Raw genomic sequence first — 19,155 nt, forward strand, 5'->3', positions numbered from 1 at the left:
GTCGCAAACCCTGGCCCACAGAGCTAGGACACGGCATGAGCCACATGGCTCTCTGAGTGTTCTCAGGGCCAGGGGAGCTGCGAGTCAGCGGCTGCGAGTCCTCTCTTTAAGGCCACTCGGAAGCAGCCTCTGGAGATGACAGAGGTCAGACCGGTGTAGAAATCCCTGTACTGTCGGAAGGAATGCAGTACCCCAGCCCTTTCGGGGGCAGTTGCATGCCCCTGGCTGTGCTTTATGACGTTCTCTAATTAGTCCTCACAAGTTCTGTCTGAGATGAGCACCAAGAGCACCAAACAGAGGCTGCTTCAGGCTGTCTGCTGGGGCAGCTAATTGTGCTAGAAGTTTCCCCCATGATCAAGTGCGCGTAACAGACTTTACAGGGAGGGGTCAGGTGTGCCAGGCTGTTGGAACCTTGGGAATAGGAAGAAAAGTTTTCAGTTAAGAAGCCTCCGAGGCGAGCCTCTCATCCAGAGCTTAAAAGGCCGGCACCCAGGCGGAGCTTCCGGAGCTGTGAGGCCTCGCTGGCTGGTGAGGGAGCGTATGCCTCCCGTTACAAGGCGCCTCTTGTGGGGCCCTGGGTGCACATCTGATGTCTCTTCATCCCTGTACCTGGGCGGAAGCTCAGGCTCATCAGGTGATAGAACCAAACTGGAGTCGTGCAGAGAGAATCCGGTGCTGTCGTCTTAAGCCTGGTAGGACCTTGGACCAATAGGGAGTGATGTTGTTATCATTAATAGGGCTGAGAAGATGGCTGGAGACCATGTATGGCTCAGGTTCCTTTTGAGAAAGAAAGATCTTGTTTCATTCTTTGCTTTTTAAAACCTATATCATCTTGGGTTTTTTTGTTGTGTTCTGTGCTTCCCTGCCATGAGGCCTCACTGACAGGAGGTGCCGTCACTGAGCCCAGTCCCCTGGGAGACGCCTGGGCCCTAACCAGCCTGGTCTCGTCTTCTCTGAGATGCACATTAGCTGCTTTTCCTGAGTGTCTACACCCTGCTTCTGTGAACAACCAGTCCAGGGATCCAGGCAGGCAGCAGGGCTGGTCCTGGGAGCCCCTCCAAGCTGCTGCAGTGTCTGTCTGTAGCAGCATTACCCTGAACCCACAAAACCCATCAGGAGAAGAGCTCGGAGTGTGGCAGTGGCTTCGCCCCTAGCGGGGCCCCTACCTACTGTAGACTTGCTGGCATCCCACTCCTGAGCCAGTTTCCTTGCCCATAAGTCGGGAACAGTCCCTTCTCACTGAATGGGGCACTGGGCAGAGTGTCCCAGTCCCTGGAGAAACTGGGAAGCTCTGTGCAGTAAACACAGACTCGGCCACTGAAAAGTCAGCATCTCCCTGGAAAGGCTCGAATTCAGAGCCTCAGCGTGTGTGTGTGTGTGTGTGTGTGTGTGTATGTGTGTGCTTAGAGCCTGCTGTGCCCATGTTGCGTTTCATGTGGCGTTCAAGCGCGACATTTTGTTTAGATGGATTATCCCCATTTTACACGTGAGGAAGCGAAGTCTTTGGGAGGTTAAATAAATCCCCTGAGGTTGCTTAGCTAGTAAGTAGTGTTGGCTGAGTCATAATTATGCCCTGAGTTCCTTTGGATACTCTGTTTCCTCATCCTGTGCATGCATTTTCATTACCACAATATTGTATTTTTAAATATTTAGCAAAGTCAATCTGGTTTGAGAGGGAATATCTTATTTTTGTTAAATTAGCCTGAATCTAAACTGAAACCTGTCAGTACCTGAGTCATGCAGGTTAATTAAAAATTTAGATTGATCTCAAAGAGGCTCTGTTCTCCTGCCTTCTTTTACCCAGTGACATTTAGCAGGCACCTGGGGGTGGGAAGGTCGCCCTGGATCTGAGTGAGACCCCCAGCTTTGCTCTGTGAAGTGAGCTCTTTTAACAACATCCCTGAAGTTTGCTTTCCGGAGGAGATCTGAGTGCAGATCTGAGTGCAGCCGGGGGCTCTGAGTCTGGGCATTGGGAGAAGAGAAGAGGGTCGAGTTACATCCTTCAGACCACATCTTTGACTTGCACCGTGTGCTCTGTGAGAATCTGTTGCTTGGGGCAGAAAGGGACAGTGAGGTCCCGGAATGAGTGTTGGTGTTCGCACAGGATGTGAACCAGAGAACAACAGGGGCTGTTACAAAAAAGGTGTGTGTTCCGGGGCTTCCAGCTGAGCACTTGCTTCTGGCTCGGGTGGCGCTAGGTGAGCGAGTCGGGGAGCCCAAATAAAGGGCCCATGTATCCTCCAGACTTGCGCCACTAAACCTCTTGGCTGTTAGACTCCTTGTATTTTTGGAAGAGTCCAAGGGTTTTTCCTAATCCTAGGGTTGAGGGCTTAGCCCGAGACAGTCATTCCACCAAGACTGTGCTGAATGGCTGCCTTCTGCCTAAGCTGTCACAGAGACCGGCTCCGAGGGAGCCGTGCTATAATGACGTCTTTGTGAGTTGCCTCTGCAGCTTCCCTCTGAAGAATTCCCAGCATCTGCTAGACCCAGGGCTGCAATCTTCGGTTATGGCTGTAAGAAGCTAGATAATAGTTCGCCCCACTTTGTTGGGAAAAGGGAGAGAGGCAAAAAGAAAGCAAACAATTCTGCCTTATGAAGTAAGAAGTCTGATGTCACCGTAGAAAATCTCAGTCCCTTGTGTAAAGGCCTCACCCACGAAACACCCCTCAGTGAGGCAGAGCCACGGACAGGGGCGCGTTTGTGACCGCACACACATGCACTGTAGACCCAAATCACACAGACAGTCAGACTCCTGCATTGCCGAGGCGCCCACCCACGCAGCTGGGCACCAGCCAAGTCCTGCCAGGCGACCCAAAGTCTGCATGCGTCAGGGCAGAGAGGAGGAAGCGACCGAACAGAAATGTAAACTTCACGAGGCTCAGTCTGTATGTTTTTGCTGTGTATACCTTTATGTACATATGCTCTTCTGCAGGGAAAATGTCACGGTAAAACCAGAGCAGCACTGCATAGGACATCCGTTCTGTTTTGCTTCCCTTTCATTCCCTGTTCTTGGTGACTTCAGACAGCTCGCAACCTGGAGGTGGGCTAGGTAGTTTCCAAGGTCCTTTCCAGCCCTGTGTGTTCTGAGCACAGCATTCCTGTGGGATATCTCCTTTCGCTCCCTGGGTGCTGATGACCTTGGATTTGGGGAGATGAAGTGGGCATGGTTACAGGGTGGGGCTGGTCTCTCAGAGATGCCCCAGGAATCTGACTGGCACCTGCAGGGAATATACGTAGGCTCAGACACCAATGCCACCTGCCCTGTGAGCAGGCAGATGGGGCAGGGCAGTGATGGAAACCCAGTTGACAATATGGCATCTACAACCCGTGTTAGCCATATCTCAGTGGAGAAAGTGAGGTGGGGGGAGAGGTGGTAGAGGAGAGAGGGTGGAAGTGGGGAGAGTTCCCGGAGGGCAGACTGCCATTTATTCCTGAGTCTCCTCTACTTGTGGGGAGAGAGCTATTTAGAGTCTAGCAGTGGGAGGGAGTGGGAAGCGAGGAGGGGTAACTCCAGGGAGGAGGGCTGTGTCTTTCTGCAAGTTTGAAGCTGTCAGCAAAGTGAATCACCTGGTTTCCAGTGAAACTGCTTATTGTTGCCGTCTTGGAGACAGAACACATTGGAGGAGGCTTTGGACCTTTCCTCCTCCATTTAGGCCATGTGTGCCAGGAGGTGTCCAAGGGACATGTCACCACCCGCCCGTGATTGGGGCCTGACGGACAGGCCTCTGTGGGGGTCTGTGGCTGTGTGGCATGCATGCGCCTTGCTGGGCACATTTGTCACATAAACGTTCTCCCCCCAGACACATGGATGCCTATACGTCTACACTGTACGCTGCTGTGTGGCCCGCGTGTGTGAGGTCCTTAGGCTCTGGGGCGAGAGTGGCAGTGATTTCAAAGGCTGTAGTAGTGGCTCCTGGGGGCACATTCAAGTGCCTGCTGGGGCTGCGACTCCTGCAGGGCAAGGAGGAGGCCAGAGCCACTGGAGCACATGGGAAACCAGCAGACTTCCCAGGGAGGAAGAGGCAGATGCTAAGCCTTTATTTCTCGTAATGCTCATGGAGTCTCTTGTACGGGCTGAGACGTGCAGCCAGGAAATGTGAAAGTGGAGTAAACAAGAAGTAATGGCCCACACAACACATGGCTGTCTTTATGATAATCTCCTGGTTGAGCCCTTTTTTCATTAACTTATGTTGCAAAGGCTTTATGGCTCTTCACAAAGTCACTGTCTTCTCGTCTGCTTTAACGGGTTCTGACCGGACCCACGCAAGTCAGTGATTACAGAGGAAGATTGAACCCTTCCCTCGGTCCAGAATTACCGTGCCTTGTGAATCTGCCTGCCCACCTTCGCTGCGTCTTGGTGCCTTTATCTGAGATGTATGCGGCACTGTGTCCTAGTTACACCTCAGAGTTGTGTGAGGACAGACGTTCCGAACTCCTGTGAGAGAAGCAGGCTTCTGTGTGCTCTTTGCAAGCTACCAGCCACCCACTTTTCTGTGTGCTGAGATGCAGACACCCCAGAGCCTTCTAGAACTCCGAACAGCTCTAGGTGGCGGTGGGTGGATGGGGAGGGGGAGGCACCCTGGAAGAACCGTCTGCCCCAGTGCAAACTCCACCTGCAGGCCTGTGGCCACGCAGCTTTCAGCACCTTCCATCCCACTGCCCGGGCCTCAGGGCGAGGCTGGGAGCACCAGCCAGGACTGGAAAGAAGGAGACGGGGTCTGGGGGCTCTCGGCAGCTGCTCCCTCTTCTCACATTCTGCCCCTTACGCTGTGGGCCTGAGGACGGCTGGGATGTGGCCTTGGTGGGGGGGGAACTCAGCCAGCGCCCAGGCTGCAAACTCTGCTCCGAGGGTTGCTCAGTCTCCAGACCAGTGCTCCTCACACGTTTATGCCCCTAACGGAATTTAACAAAACCACGTCTACCCCGAGTGTCCTAAGTTGCCATGTAAAATTTTCAGCATAGTTTTCAATATAATTTTAAACAGTTCCCAACGATGCCATTTTCAGAACATTGTAAATATTGACATTAAAAATGCATTATTTCTTCAAAGTATCTAATGAACTTTAAGTACCAGAAAATTTGATTCATCATCTTCTATTAAACACATGAACAAGTTCTTAAATAGTTTGACAGGGTTTCTTTTTCTTCTTGAATTTATATTTTTATTCCAGTTACTCTATTGAATTTTATCCTTATGTATTATATTTTTTACGCACAAAAGCCTTTTATTGGCCACTGTGTCATAATTTAGTGTGACAAAAATATGTATGAAGGTTTAAATTTAATTTTTAATGTCCAATAATCATAAGTTGCTAGATGTTAAGAGCTTTTGGATTGAGTTATCATTACAATTATTTGTAATACACAGAAATAGGCAGTGAATACGAAGGATGGGAATTATAATATTTTTGGAAATGCATCTCTTACATGCTTGAATACTCTGTGTATTCATAATGAATATTATTTATTGCTAAAGTAAGAAAGGTTCAAGATTAACTCTGGTTCTCTTTTTCATTCTTATAAATATAGGAAATGAGGAATGTTACTTACAATAAACAAATAAGGTGGGAAAGGAAGGAGTTTTGTTATTGTACCCCGAGTCAGTTCTCGAAACTATTATCTAGGTTTTTGTCTGAGGTCATATAGTGATCTGTTTCCAAGTTTCTTTTTTAAGTCTGTCCTCCTTCAGTTGTTTGGAAAGAACTGGAAACTTCCTGACTTGCCAAAGGATTTATTTCCCACTAGAGATATTTATTTTCAACAACTGGATCAGTATTTCATGGCGTTTATTTGTACTCTGTAGGTTCTCTCTCCTGAGATACTGAGTGCGTGAGAGATCTGTGCTTCCTTCTGAGAGTGGCAGGTAGGGGTGTGTGGCAGGGGAGGGTGTGTGTGCACTCGCGTGCATACGTGTGTGTGTGCGCGCATACGTATATGATGGAGAACCTAAAGGGGTTATAGGTTCTCAGTTCAGCTTTAGAAAAACTCCATAGAAGACAGGTATGGGATGTTACCTTTTACCTAAGAAGACGAGGAAAATGCATATAATCCGTATTTGCTTATGTTAATAACAGGAGAAGAATATACTGAAAAGAAACAGAAAATAACTTACCTGGAGGGGAGGAGGAGAGCAGGGCAGTGAGCAGAGGCAGAGTTAGACTTGGTTTTCCTGTGCTTTGTTTTGTGGTTTAGACTTGGAAGTCATGTAACAGATTTTAGATTACAGTAAAACACCATTAAATCACATAAGAAAGAAAAAGCAATTCTTAAAAATAAAAAGCAAAATGAAACTAGCAAACCTAACTGCACATTAAGTGGTGACCTCATGGCAGAGAAAGCACCACTCCAAGTGGCGGGCATTTCCGGTGCATTCCCACCACCCGGTGAGTCCCCGTGTGTCCTGAGGCCCAAAAGAACTGCAAAGATTGTAGACAGCGTCCAGGGATCACATTGCTAGTAACACTGTTCGAGCTGTTATTTCAAAATACATACATGCATAAGTAGATAACATGTACTAAGCTAAAGCGAGTAAGTAATATTACTGATGTTGGGAATGAAGATTTTTAGCATAAGAAAAATGCATATATAACATCGAAGAAAACCACACAGGAGCTGTGATGCGTCTCCAAACCACACCAAACAAAAACGAACCTCTCATTGGTCACCTTTGAAGGATGCTAGGGAACTAGTTCATTAGTCTGAGAACTGGTAAATAAAGGGAGAGAACCAGGCATTTCCAATTAAGCTGTCACTGGGATAACCACACAGTCACTGAAGGAAAGTACTAATTCACTGAAGGTTTCCAAGCTACCACCTGCAGAGGGGACGCTGGGATTAGAATGCCATCCTTTTGCAGCCGCTAAGGAAATAGCCGGTCATCTGGGCCGTAATCCTCAGTGGCTGCCAGTGTCACTGGGTGAATGGGGGCTGGGTAAAGGACAATTGTGCGGGCAGCACCTGAATCCACAGTCATAGAGGTAAGGGAGGGCGTCGCCCAAGGCGGTGTGATCCAGAGATTTCCAAGGACTGGTTTTGTTTCTACACTCATTTCTTGGCATTTTTGCCTTAGTCTTATGCATCCCATTTCATGGCTGAGCCTTCAGATTCTCAAGTGTGTCTCACTGAGAGCCTGCATCATTGGCTGGGATTTCTCAGGCAGAGCCCAGACAAGTGGCCATATTTTCCTCTGTGAAACAGGACAGTGGGAGAGGGGATTAGGTGGGGCGGAGTGTAATACCCAGCGGCTGGTGCTTGCGTTCATGAATTAGTGGTTTACGCATTAAGATTATTGTTTCAGCCATAGCTTGTCTGCCTAGGTCAGTGCTTTTCTCCACGGGAGGATCTGACCACTGCTTTTCCCAGGCCAGCCCTCTCCAGCATGGAGAAGGCTGGGGGCAGCCCTGGAGGGAGACCAGTGGAGTCTAGATGGATCTCTGTGAGAAATCTGGGGGGTCTGGGTCTGTGGTGCCCTGCAGAAGCACGAAGGCCACACACGGGTGCCATCGCAGCACTTTGTGTCTGGTTGTGCATTTAGTGATGCCTAGGGGTGTCCCCTCACTTCAGGCAGGGCTCTGCTTGACGCCTGGGCAGAAGATGAGGAAACTGAAACTCAAGCACACCAGGTGCTTATCAGAAGTCATGTCCAAGCCCAGACCTCTGACTTCCAGCTTATTCCTTTTGGTTGTATCCCTGGCCTCTTGACATATTTTTTTTCACTCCTGGAGGAATGCCATCCATGCATCCCCCACCTGGTGCTGCTGCCCAGTGGGAAGCTCCATACATGTTCCTTGGTGGGGAGAAGTTGTAGGCAATTGATACCCTTCTGATGCTTTTCTGCGCAAACACATGAGCTCGTTGACATCACACCAGCACACTTGGATTTCCCTGTCTTGCAAACCGGGAGGTTTCCATTCGGAACACTTGTTCTGGGCCCTGTATAAAACCATCACACGAGGCAAACACCAGAACCAGCTGGGAGGAATCCATGGTAAATGCTCAGGATTCCCGACTTCTGTTTTTTAAATCAAGAACCCAGATCCAGTGAAAGGTCCTACTGGGGTTCAGTCACAAACATAACTTTCTTCTAAAAACACCGCCTTTCAACGACATAGAACTTAAATCAGTTAGGTCCACTTGTTTCTCTTTATTCGTATGTTCATTTTCCTTGAACTGTTTTTAAATTTTCAAATGTAGTACACGATCAAGGTGAAATTGCCAACTGCATAGACATGTGCGCGGTGAAAAGTGGAATTTTCTCTGCGGTCCGGGCTTGCTGGCACTTCGCTCTCCGGAGGAAGCCGGTGCTTTGATGCGACGCTGTCTCTCTGGGTTTTTCCTGTGCACTTACAGAGTGACATGTTATTGCCCCGTGATATGTTTGCTTATGCATTCCTGTTCTTACATGAACGAGAATGCCGGTGTATATTTTGAATGTCTCGAGTTTTCCTTTAACGTATGTCCAATCCCCACGCATCACTCTCCGATACTTCTTTAAAACTGCTGCAGGCACATTTGGTGGCAAACGAATCATTGCCCTTAAAAACAATGACATAAACATCTTCAACCAGGTGTTTTGCTCACAAGACCTAGTTTTTTCCCAAGACTCCTAGAGATGACATTACTGGGTTAAAAGGCCACTTACATCGCTAGCGTGGGCAGCTTCTGCCACAGGGCCTCAGAAATGGCTGCTGGACCCCCAGCGGCGGCAGTGTTCGAGGACGACCGCTCAGACCTCCTCAAGCACCAGAGACTGTCAGTCCTTTGCATGTCACTCACACTGCATAAAAAAATGTGTCTCTCTGTCATTTGATGAGCATCTCTTCATGTGTCTGTGGCCATTTGTAGCTTTTTAATGGATCACCTGCTCTTCCTCTTTACTCATTTTTCTGTTGGGTTGCTTTCTTAAACTAACATAAAGGATTGCTTTATAATATATGGAATTTAATTCTCTGTTATGTGTATTGCAAGTATTTTTTTCCCTGTCATTTGTGTTTTAACTGGGTTTATTTTGCATTTTGCCATGCAGAAGTATTCACTTTTACAAGTTGTATCTCTAAGTTCTTATTCTTTATGGCTTTGTGAACATGTGTCTTATTTAGGAAGGTCTTCCTCTCCTAAGGTTGTACAATACTTTTCTAAGTTTTCTTCTAATATTATTATTGTTTTGTTTTTTATGTTTAGCTCTTTAATCCATCTGGAAATGATTTTTGTATATGGTGTGAGGTAGGTATCTAAGTGTACTTTTTAAATGAATAGTTCATTGTCCCAATGCTTTGCTTACTAACCCATCATTTCATATATTTAATTCTGATGTTTATGTATGAGTCTGCTTCTGGACTCTATTTTGCTCCATTGATCAATGAAACTTGTCTATTCCTATGCCAATAACACAGTGTGTTCATTACCGAAGTTCGATGATATGTATTACTATCTGATAAATATCCCTTGTTGTTCTATCTCAAGTATATCTGAGTTTTTATTCAGTACTCACTCCTTTAGGTGACTTCCGGTATCATTGTGTCAATTTCCATGCATCATTCCATTGGGGTCTTTATTTGGATTGTGCTGAAGTTTTAGATGAATTTTAACAAGGAATGAGAGATTTATGAGCTGCAGGATGCTGAGTCTTTTTCTCCAAAGAAAAGACATCTTTCTAATTGTTTAGATCTCTTTTTATGTTTTTCAACACTTTTCTTTAGCTAGACCTTCTATATTTTTTGCTAAGGTTCATGCCTAGGAATTTTCAATGTTTCCTTCATACAAAGAGTCTTATGTCCCACTGAATTTTAAAGTACCGGCTGCTGGTGTGTGAGAAGAATTTGATTTTGTGTGTCCATTTCACATCTGGGTAGCTTATTAAACCACGTAATTGTTCCAATTGCTTCTTAGTTAATTGCCTTGAATAGTCATATCACATGCAGACAACGGCAATTTTGATTCTTCCTTTTAAATATTTTACCTTGTTTTAATTCTTGCTTCATTACATTGGCTAGGAGCCCACCTACCCAGAGATGCCTAGAATCAGGGATAGGAGACACCTCTATGCTTCTGATGTTTTATCAGTAAATATGACGGTTAATGTGTTAAATGAAGGAACTTACCTTCTATTAGTAAGGAATTAGAGCTTTGAATCAGGAAAGGGTGTTGGAAAATTTTGGCATCTTTTAAAAGGATAGTTTTTCTTTTATCTTTTAATTTAGTAAATTAAACAGATTTTTTAAGACTGAGGCATTCTTTCATTTCTAGAATAAAACTTATTGAGTTGTAATATGGGATTATAATCTCTTGCTGATTTGATAATGCTTTATTTAGGTTTTGACACTGTATTCATAACTGAGACAGCTTTACATGCAATATAAATGACATATCTGTGTCTGTGTTCAAATAGTGAAGACTGTCTGCTAAGCCTGACTGATTTTGTCAACAGGGATATTGAAGCCACAGAGTATGGCTTGGGGAGGTTTTATTTACTTTTTGGTTTGGTTTGGTTTGGTTTTGGAAAAGTATAAATAGGTAGAAAACTTTAGTAGAACCCATTAAACCATCTTCTCCTTGTACTTTTTTTAATGTATAGGGTTTTTTTTTTTCTGCAATTGAAAGTGTTTTTGTAGTTAAGTTTTTGGTTTTCATAACTTTTTAAAAATGAATATTTTCTAGTAACTCAGTCATGGCATCTATATCTCACATTTTATTATTGCGGAACTCTTACCATTTTCCACCGTGTGCTCTGTGGCCCTGGCTGACCTGGCCAAAGGCTTATATTGCTTTTGAAAGAACTAGCAGTTGGTTGTGTAGAGGTAGTCTGCTTCCCCGGCCTTTCGTGATTTGTTTTCTTTGCTTTCTCTTATACCAGCTCCTCATTATATTTTTATTACTTCTTTTCCCTTGCTTTCTATAAATTTTCCTTGTAGGTCTTTACTACCTTTAAAAAAATTGAATTCTTATCTAATTTAATTCTAACTTTTATAAATAAGTGCTTAAATGCTATAAATTTTTTTCAAAACTTACTTTAGGTACAATTCATATTATTATGAAAGTTTTAAATTTTACTTTTAATTATCTTTTACCAAATAGTTTTTTTAATTGACCAAAGAGAACCTTTTTTTAAAAAAATGTATCCTTTTGTTCTTCGTTTCTATTTTATTTGGTACAGGAAATGGTTCTTGCTTTTTACTTTATATGGTTTACTTTTTTTCACTTGGAATTTTAGGTTTCCTTTGAGGCATAATGTAGTGATTAGTGTTTATCAAATTTTTTTAGACAATTGAGAATAATATGCAACTTTTAGGGAGGCTGAAAAACTTACACAGCACATGTAACAGTTAAAATTCGTTATTTGCATTTTAAAAAAGTATTTTCACTTATGTTGTACTCTTGATCTGCTAATTTTTTAAACTATAATTGTAGCTGTGTCAGTTTTCTTTTATTTATAACTTGTTTTACTCTTTATACTTTTTTGTTGCTATTTTAATTGGAGCATAAAAGTTTATGATGATCAAAATGGTGAATTTTGCCATCTGCAAATATGATATAAATCACTGCCACATGGTGCTTGGCATCCTGAAATTTTTTCATGGATATAAAATCCATGAAATTTATAACCTATATAATCAATTTCAATATATTATCTTTTTAATATATGTTGCAATGTATATTGAATATTCAACATACATGTACTTCCCCTTTATTGTATTTTTGTATTCTTTCATCTTTAATATTTTCTGATATTTATAGATACCTTTTCTAAAGAACGTGCATTATATTTTTAACGTGGTTTTTTCTTACTTAAGAGATTGTATTTGTACTTGCTGTCTGTAATGATGCTACTTAAACTTTTTCATTTTGTGCTTTCTATTCACCATTATCCCACTGCTTTTTGTGGTCCTTTTGGTATTAGAGGTTTTTAGTTCTATTTTCCTAAAACTGATTTAGAAGCCATATATTCTATTCCCACTCTTTTAGAGACCACTTTAAAATGTTAGCAAGCCCCCGTAAATTTAAGCTGCTAGAACCAACGACTGATGGTCATTGATGAGCTCCCTCGCCCTGCTTTCTGAGGACAAAGCCTTGATCGGGCTTTTAATTATTTCTGCACCTAATATTCTGTGCACTTGTGGTTGAAATGATCTAGAAGTTTCATTCCAAATAAGTATTGCTGGCAGCGGTAGTACTATTAGCGCTATTAGTAGTAGTATTTGCTGTATGTCTATTTTATAGAAGCCTTTATTGGTAATTGTATCACACTCTACTACCAAATTAGCAACCTTTATTTAGATTTAAACGCATTTTGTGGTTTCTGTGCTTTGTGCTGTTTGTTATATCCAAAGTCATTGCATAGTCTAAATCGTTTTCTGTTTTTCTGTAGTACATCCTCAGTTTTTGTCCCTTCATTTTCCGAAAGGCTGTGAGTGGTCAGTTTTCAGAGTCTTTGCTTGCCTGAAAGAAACATCATCATTTGTCTTGACCCTGATACAGAGCTATCTTAATTATAAAATCCCAGGCCAGAAACAGCTTGTGCAAACCCATATCATTGATTTGCTCAGATACTTCACGTGGATAAGGCGACATGTTTTCTCTTTTTAGAAGTAAGCTTGCCGATAGCCCAGTAAGCCATTCTTTCTCAAGTGTCTTCTGTTATTCCTCTGACTGGTGTGCCATAGCAACAGCTCTTCTGATGAGTAGTGTGTCAGAAATTTGTGGAGAGCTCTTTATATCAGCACTAATCAGTTTTCCAACAGAAACTTCCATGTGTTAGCCAAAAGTTCATTATTTTTAATTGATTATCAGAGAGGGAGAGAGAAGGAGGGAGAGAGAAGGTCAGGTGCTTACTCCGCCCATTGGTGCATTCACTGCACCCCCCCCCCCCAACGTGTGCCCGACCAGAGACTGACCCCACCACCCTGGCGTGTGCGGACATCACTCCGACCAACCGAGCACCCAGCCAGGGCCTGAAGCTCCAGTGTCTAGGGCTCTGTTTACGAACCATGCAGTTAGTCCCACAGTTCTAAAACAGGCTGGGGTTTTACTCCCTTCTGCTAACACCACTAGCCTGCCGCATGGTGATGGTCCCCCTAACGTTTTTCTCAGGAAGAGGCCCCTGCATCATGTCCTCTGGCCCTTGGTTCTGGGGTCTGTAGACCCACCTGGGGCTCTTTTAAGAGTTTCTCCTTACTGGCCTCTGAGTCCCTTATTTAGAGCTGCTGTGCATTGTCTTTTGGCCCAACTGACTTCTTAGTAGCATGTGGTCTTCATACTTTCGGAACCTCCCGGTCCCCGCCCCTTGAAACGCTGAGATTTGAGTCGTGGTGAGATTAGGATCGTCCTCTAGAAGCTGAAGTTGCAGTTCTACAGGTGAGGTGCACGTGGACCATGCTGTGCCTTAACCACCTGGGCAATGGGTCTGCCCCGAGGCCCGCACACACCCCGATGCTTGAGGGCCTCGCTCAGTGGCTCTACTGAGCCCCTTCTGAATGTCTTCTCAGGGTTAGATTTCCTGTAGTACCAGGTCCTGACACCTCTCTTCCTGAGATTGTCTTGTGATCTTTCTTTGCACTTAGTGCTGAAAAACTTACCTCCTTTTAGGTGTCTTCTCTAATTGCTACTCTAGCTGCCTGCACTACTGTGGGTCTCCTATCTTGCTCAGTCTCTCCACTGGCCTCTGATACAAGCTGCATGAAGTGGTGTCTGTCTTAGAACAAAATGCATCAAGAGTGTGTCTGCATATGAAGAGCAGAGAGACGGGACTGATTCTGGCCATCCGGTCACTCTCTGTGTGCCTCTGTCTTGACCCCCGTTAGGTTGGAGGACACACCATGCTCCCCATCCGCTGGATGCCCCCTGAAAGCATCATGTACCGGAAGTTCACCACGGAGAGCGACGTGTGGAGCTTTGGGGTGATCCTCTGGGAGATCTTCACCTATGGGAAGCAGCCCTGGTTCCAGCTGTCCAACACAGAGGTACAGGGCGGGGCGGATGGGGGCCTCGAGTTGGGGAAGGCTGACGAGGGGCATCTCGGGCCAGGGTTTGGAGGCAGTGTATAGAGCACGAGGTCGGAGCCGGCAAAGGGGACATGGGCATGAGACTGAGTCGGGGAGAGCTTCTTAGCAGGAAAAAAATTATAGCTGTAGGGGGTTAGGTACAGTTTTCAAGAGAGTGTGAAGTCACACGTGTGAATTGAGATGCAGGGCAATGTTCTGTTTGCTCTGCCACGCTTAAAAATCGTAGATGTTGGTCACAAAGAACCACCATGAGTTTTTCAGTTGTCCCGTCTTGTGGAAGCACCTCCTGCCTAGTGGGCCCCCGTGGCCTGTGTCCCCAGAAGCCTGAGGCCCGCCCGGGGACGGGCTGGGCCGGCAGTCAGGAGGGCGGAGCTCAGGTCACTGATGGAGACGCATGCGGATTCCCGAGAGTGAAGTGGATTATAATAGCAAACACAATAATGATTAACACTCTATGTATAATTTTAATTTACACTAATAATAAAAATACTAATTAAATTTTAATAATTAATATTAGTGCCGGGCATTTCTCTAAGCATACTAGCTCTACGGACTCAGTGCTTTCCACCTTTTGAGATTCAAGACCAAGGAAGGAAAGGGGAGTGCTGGGGGTCCCCAGATGGGCTGGCCAGGGTCCCAGAGGGGAGAGCTCCTGGGACGTGGAGGACACTTGGCCAGCCATGGTCAAAGGGCAGTTTTCAGCCACATCTGGGCCGGAGTCGGGTGGCCCCAGGGACCAGTGCGGTGTGCAGACAGCGAGCGGCTCTGTCTGCCGACTCCGCGGACCTGTGCAAGATGGCGTTTATTTTTATGCTCTTCTGCTTTCTGGAAAAATATGAACATGAGGGCCTTTTGATATTGGAATCGTATCTGGATAATCAAGAAATTTATCTTTCCTCTTGGAAGCTGTGTGCATCTTTGCTTTCCTGTGTCCCGACCACACAGTTAAGTGAATGTCAGAGTCTGTGAAGAAGGCATTTCTTTGACTCTGTGCTATCTCATTGCTCACAAGCTGAATGGGCCCCGATCAGATCTCCCAGAATGAGACAAAAATGATACTCCCCTTTAGAAATAATGAGAGAGTGTGTGTCAGAACCCATTTGTTCTGCCTTTAAAAATTACTGTTGTGTCCCTGGGGCTGGGCTTGGTGGTGAGCACACTTGTGTGTGTGCACCTATGCACACCTGCCCATTCCTATCCCCTGAGCACAGTTGGGGGGGGGTGTGGTCTGGTGGCCTGTGAAGGTGGGTCTGGGTGGGAGTATCACAGGCAGCCGAGGGCCTGGATGCCCAGGCTGGCTCACTGGGGCCAACAAAGTGTCTGCAGTCACTTCTGACTCTGCCTGGGGAGGTGTCAGCCTTGAAAGCAGGCCTCCTGCCCCTGTCCCCCCTCCCTGCCCACCCACTGCAGCAGCCAAGTACTGGCAGCCACTGGTCACTGGGTTCTCTATGGGAATGGATGGCCTGGGCAGCCCCACGTGGGCAGGGACTCTGCTGAGTGCATTTGGTCTTGGCACCGGCAGAGGTGGCTGCACTTTGAACTGGGTCCCTTTTCTTGGGAAGGGGATGGTGGGTGGACACAGGGCTCTAATGAGAGCAGGGGACCTGAGCTGCCGGACACCCGTCAGGCTGGCAGAGAGGTGAGCCCAGGGAGCCATCGCAGACCCCAGGTGAAGGTGACCAGGAAGGTGACAGGGATGGGTGGACAAGCCAGCTGAGGGTCAGAGACCCATGGGGCCACACGCTGTTGGGGGCGGCGTGGGGAGATAGCAGGAGAGAAAAGGCACTTCTCTCCCCCAGACAAGCATAGATGAGGGGAGGCAAAGAGAGGAAGTAACATTTTCCAGGTACTCAACTGGAGATGCTTCTGTGCGTTTTGTCATCACCACCTGTCCTCAAATGAGGGGACTGTAGCTCACGGTGAGTGGTTCGACCTGGGTCATTCAGTGGCGGAGTAACTAGTCAGAGAAATTAAAACTAACTGAGGCTTGGAAGGTGAAGCCTTGAAAACTCACACATTCAGCATCAGCAAAGCAGTTCCGTGGAGGAATTGAAACTGGACTGCACTTTACAGGCTGGGTCCTGGGTACCCTGCTGAGCCGGGTCCGGCCTTCCTGCTGTGCTTTCCCCCACTCCTCTTTGCAGCTTTCCCTGCAGTGCGTGTGATCATGTAGTCCCCTTTCCCACTCTCACTTGGTCCCTGTAACACGTCTAGGTGGTCAAGCAGACATTGGGTCCCCCTCTTCCAGTGAGGATGCTGAGACCCCATGAGGCTAACTGTGCTGGCCCCGGCCGCCTGGCGGGGTGCTGGGGAGTGAGGGGCCGGAGAAGGAATGGCACACACGGCGCAGTGCAGAGAGCAGGGCAGGGGGCCTGGCCGAGGATGGGACCTGTGCCGTAGCGTGGGGACACACGTGGCGATGTGCTCCGAGGCCGTGACCGAGGGGAGCTCTCCAGGAAGTGGGACCGGAGGGGAGAGGGCCGTGCAGGGCCCTTGGTGCAGAGCTTTATCGAGGGAGTTTCAAAGTCATGCAGGCTCGTAAGATGCAGAGGGACAGCCCAAGGCCAGCCCCACTCCAAGTGGACAGTGAGCACAGCTCAGTGACCCAGATGAGCTTCAGGACTAGAAGAGGAGTGAAGGCAGAGGAGGCGTGTATCAGGAGGCCCGGCCCAGGAGGCGGCGTGCCCAGGGCGGTGCCGGCCGCTGTCCTCACAACCCGCACGCACAGGACCCACGAGAGACTCCGAGCTGCTTTCGGCCCTGCCCTCGGCCTGTGCTGAGGGCACTCGGCTCTGCATGGAGTCTCGCAGGGGATGTGGTGGCCTCCTGCTGGGCCCCGGGCCGAGCCCCGATGTAAGTAACGTCCTCATTCTCCTCGCCTTTTCAGGTCATTGAGTGCATCACCCAAGGCCGTGTTTTGGAGCGGCCCCGCGTCTGCCCCAAAGAGGTGTACGACGTCATGCTTGGGTGCTGGCAGAGGGAACCGCAGCAGCGGCTAAGCATCAAGGAGATCTACAAAACCCTCCACGCATTGGGGAAAGCCACCCCCATCTACCTGGACATCCTTGGCTAGTGCTGGCCGGTGGTCACGCGTCCGTCCTCTGCCGCCTCTCTCCCAGCCTCACACGCCCCCCTTCTGCCTCACCACCCCTTCCCTCCACCTCTGACTGAAGCGAACATCTTCATATAAACTCAAGTGCCTGCTACATATACAACACTGAAAAAAAAAAGAAAGAAAAAAAAAAACGCTGTAAGGCAGTTTGGCATATATATATATTTATATATCTAACTATCTATCTATATCTACAGAGATACCTTGTCTAATGCAGACAGACAGAAGCTGCTGATGTGGAAACCACAAGATTGTACCGACGACTCAGAGATTCTTAAATATTGTGAACACGAGGGACAATTCCCTTTGACTTAAGCTGCAGCCCATACTATGTCGCTGCAGCTTTTCGGAGCAGAAGGCCGTGGGATGCAGAGGGACAGTCTCATGGTGGGGCAGGCGGAGCCGCAGTGCGTCTGGAGGTGCCCCTGGGCCCCGCACAGGTGTGTGGTCCGGCAGCACTGGCCGTGCTCAGTCAGAAAGTAACCCTGGACCGGGCGCCTTGAGTTGCACCCCCCACCCCGGCCATTGTCTCCACGCCTTCCCTCTTCAGGAGGAACCCATCCACTTCAAGACCATTTTGAAATTCGCCCGTTCCGGGGAGCGCAGTCCTGACCCGATGCTTTGGGGAGTCAGCGGCGGTGCCTACAGGTAAACGCTGGAAAAGAGCAGCAATGAAACAGAATCCTGCAGGTGGGGGATGCACCCGTCTTGGATGTCAGCTGCGCCCCAGCCAAGCCCCAGTCCCTTGCCAGCCCTGAAAGGCATCTGTGACTGGTCTCAGAGCGTCAGGACCTGGGCTTCCTGAACGGCAAGGTCCACAGAGAACAAGCTGCAGCCTCTACCCATCCAGGCGCCATCCCCGTCTTTCCATCACTGGCAGGGCTCCTTGGCCTCACCACCCACTCAGGCCTTTGGGCAGCTGGGGTGCAGGGAATGTCTGCCCTGTAGTCTGTACCCGTGGACACAGAAGGTCTCAACAGCAGGACACTTAGTCCTCCTGGGTCCTCATAAGAGATGCTCCCCAGGTCCTCTGCTTCTCATTCTGCTTCCCTGAGGCCCTATCTGCACTTGCTGGCTTCCGGAGTCCCTGAGAGCCACTGCGGGAGGGGCAGGTCTCGGGAGGCTGGCTCCAGGGAGCCAGGCAGCAGAAGAAGCCTCTGGCGCCTGCAGCCGGCCCCTTGGCATTCCTCTCACGTTTCCAGTTCACGGAGGGACTGATGCATCTGCCTTCGAGCTGCTGTAGAAGTGTGGGGCTGAGGAATCATTCTTGGGGGTGGGGCAGGGTGGAGAAGGGACTAAGGCTTCTCTGGGAGATGTCCAACTCCTGGCCACTGCCGCAGGTCCGGCATCTTAATGAACCTGAGCCCTGACCTGGGGGGAGGGAGTGGGACGTGTACTGTGGCACCGGGTCCCTCTGCCCTCCCAGCTGCTGCTGCCAAGGACTGAGTGCGCCATCTCTGGCCTCCTGCCATGCGCCACATGCAGGGCAAAATGCCTGCAAAGCCAGCGGCCTGGCCCCACGGAGCCTCCAGCTGCGGAGGCCAGGACACTCCCCTCCCAGGCCACCAGCCCCACCAGCCCCACCTGCCACTGCACACCAAGCACAGAAAGACCTGAGGGACTGGTCCTGGCCCATGGGAGCCTCATGGGGGCTATGCTCTGACCTGCACTCTCCCGGCCAGTTTAAGGGACTGTCGTCATCCTGGACGTCCTGGTCACCTGCAGCATGGGCCTCTTCGTGTGGGGCTCGGGACTAAACTTTGTGTTTGTGGTTTTGCTTCTTTTTGTAGACCAACAAATGTTTTTATTCAAACAGAAAAGAGCTGCTCTCGGACTGTGGGGTGCAGGCGGGCTTCCAGGATCAGTGAGGCTGCTCAGCTGGATGGGGGCGGTGGGTGGGGGAGGGGGCTCGAGGAGAGGGCGGGGTGCTGGAGCTCAGTGCCAGTCTCCTCAGTGCCTGGTGCCATGTTCCCAGCCCTGAGGAGAGCTCTCTGGGTTGGCTCCCTCAGACGAGCCCTTGCTGCCTCGTGGCAGCAATTTCTCCCC

At 48.1% G+C, this 19,155-nt stretch overlaps 1 protein-coding gene across 2 annotated transcripts in view; it reads left to right on the forward strand.

Annotated features, from left to right (window-relative positions):
- Nucleotides 1-18,887, forward strand: part of NTRK3 (neurotrophic receptor tyrosine kinase 3) — a 264,555-nt gene extending 245,668 nt beyond the window's left edge. Inside the window, exons 17-19 of one of the 2 annotated variants that reach the window (XM_053658986.1) lie at nucleotides 9,181-9,222; nucleotides 13,797-13,955; nucleotides 16,885-18,887. In XM_053658986.1, coding sequence (XP_053514961.1) covers nucleotides 9,181-9,222; nucleotides 13,797-13,955; nucleotides 16,885-17,070 — 387 coding nt within the window. In that variant the 3' untranslated portion in view covers nucleotides 17,071-18,887. The remainder of the gene's footprint in view (nucleotides 1-9,180; nucleotides 9,223-13,796; nucleotides 13,956-16,884) is intronic. The other variant, XM_053658987.1, reaches the window with a different exon arrangement.
- The last annotated feature ends 268 nt before the right edge of the window (nucleotides 18,888-19,155 follow it).

This window comes from Artibeus jamaicensis, unplaced genomic scaffold (genome assembly GCF_021234435.1).
Source record: "Artibeus jamaicensis isolate MK-2021 breed Jamaican fruit bat unplaced genomic scaffold, CSHL_Jam_final scaffold_612, whole genome shotgun sequence".
In the NCBI taxonomy this organism is placed as follows: domain Eukaryota; kingdom Metazoa; phylum Chordata; class Mammalia; order Chiroptera; family Phyllostomidae; genus Artibeus; species Artibeus jamaicensis.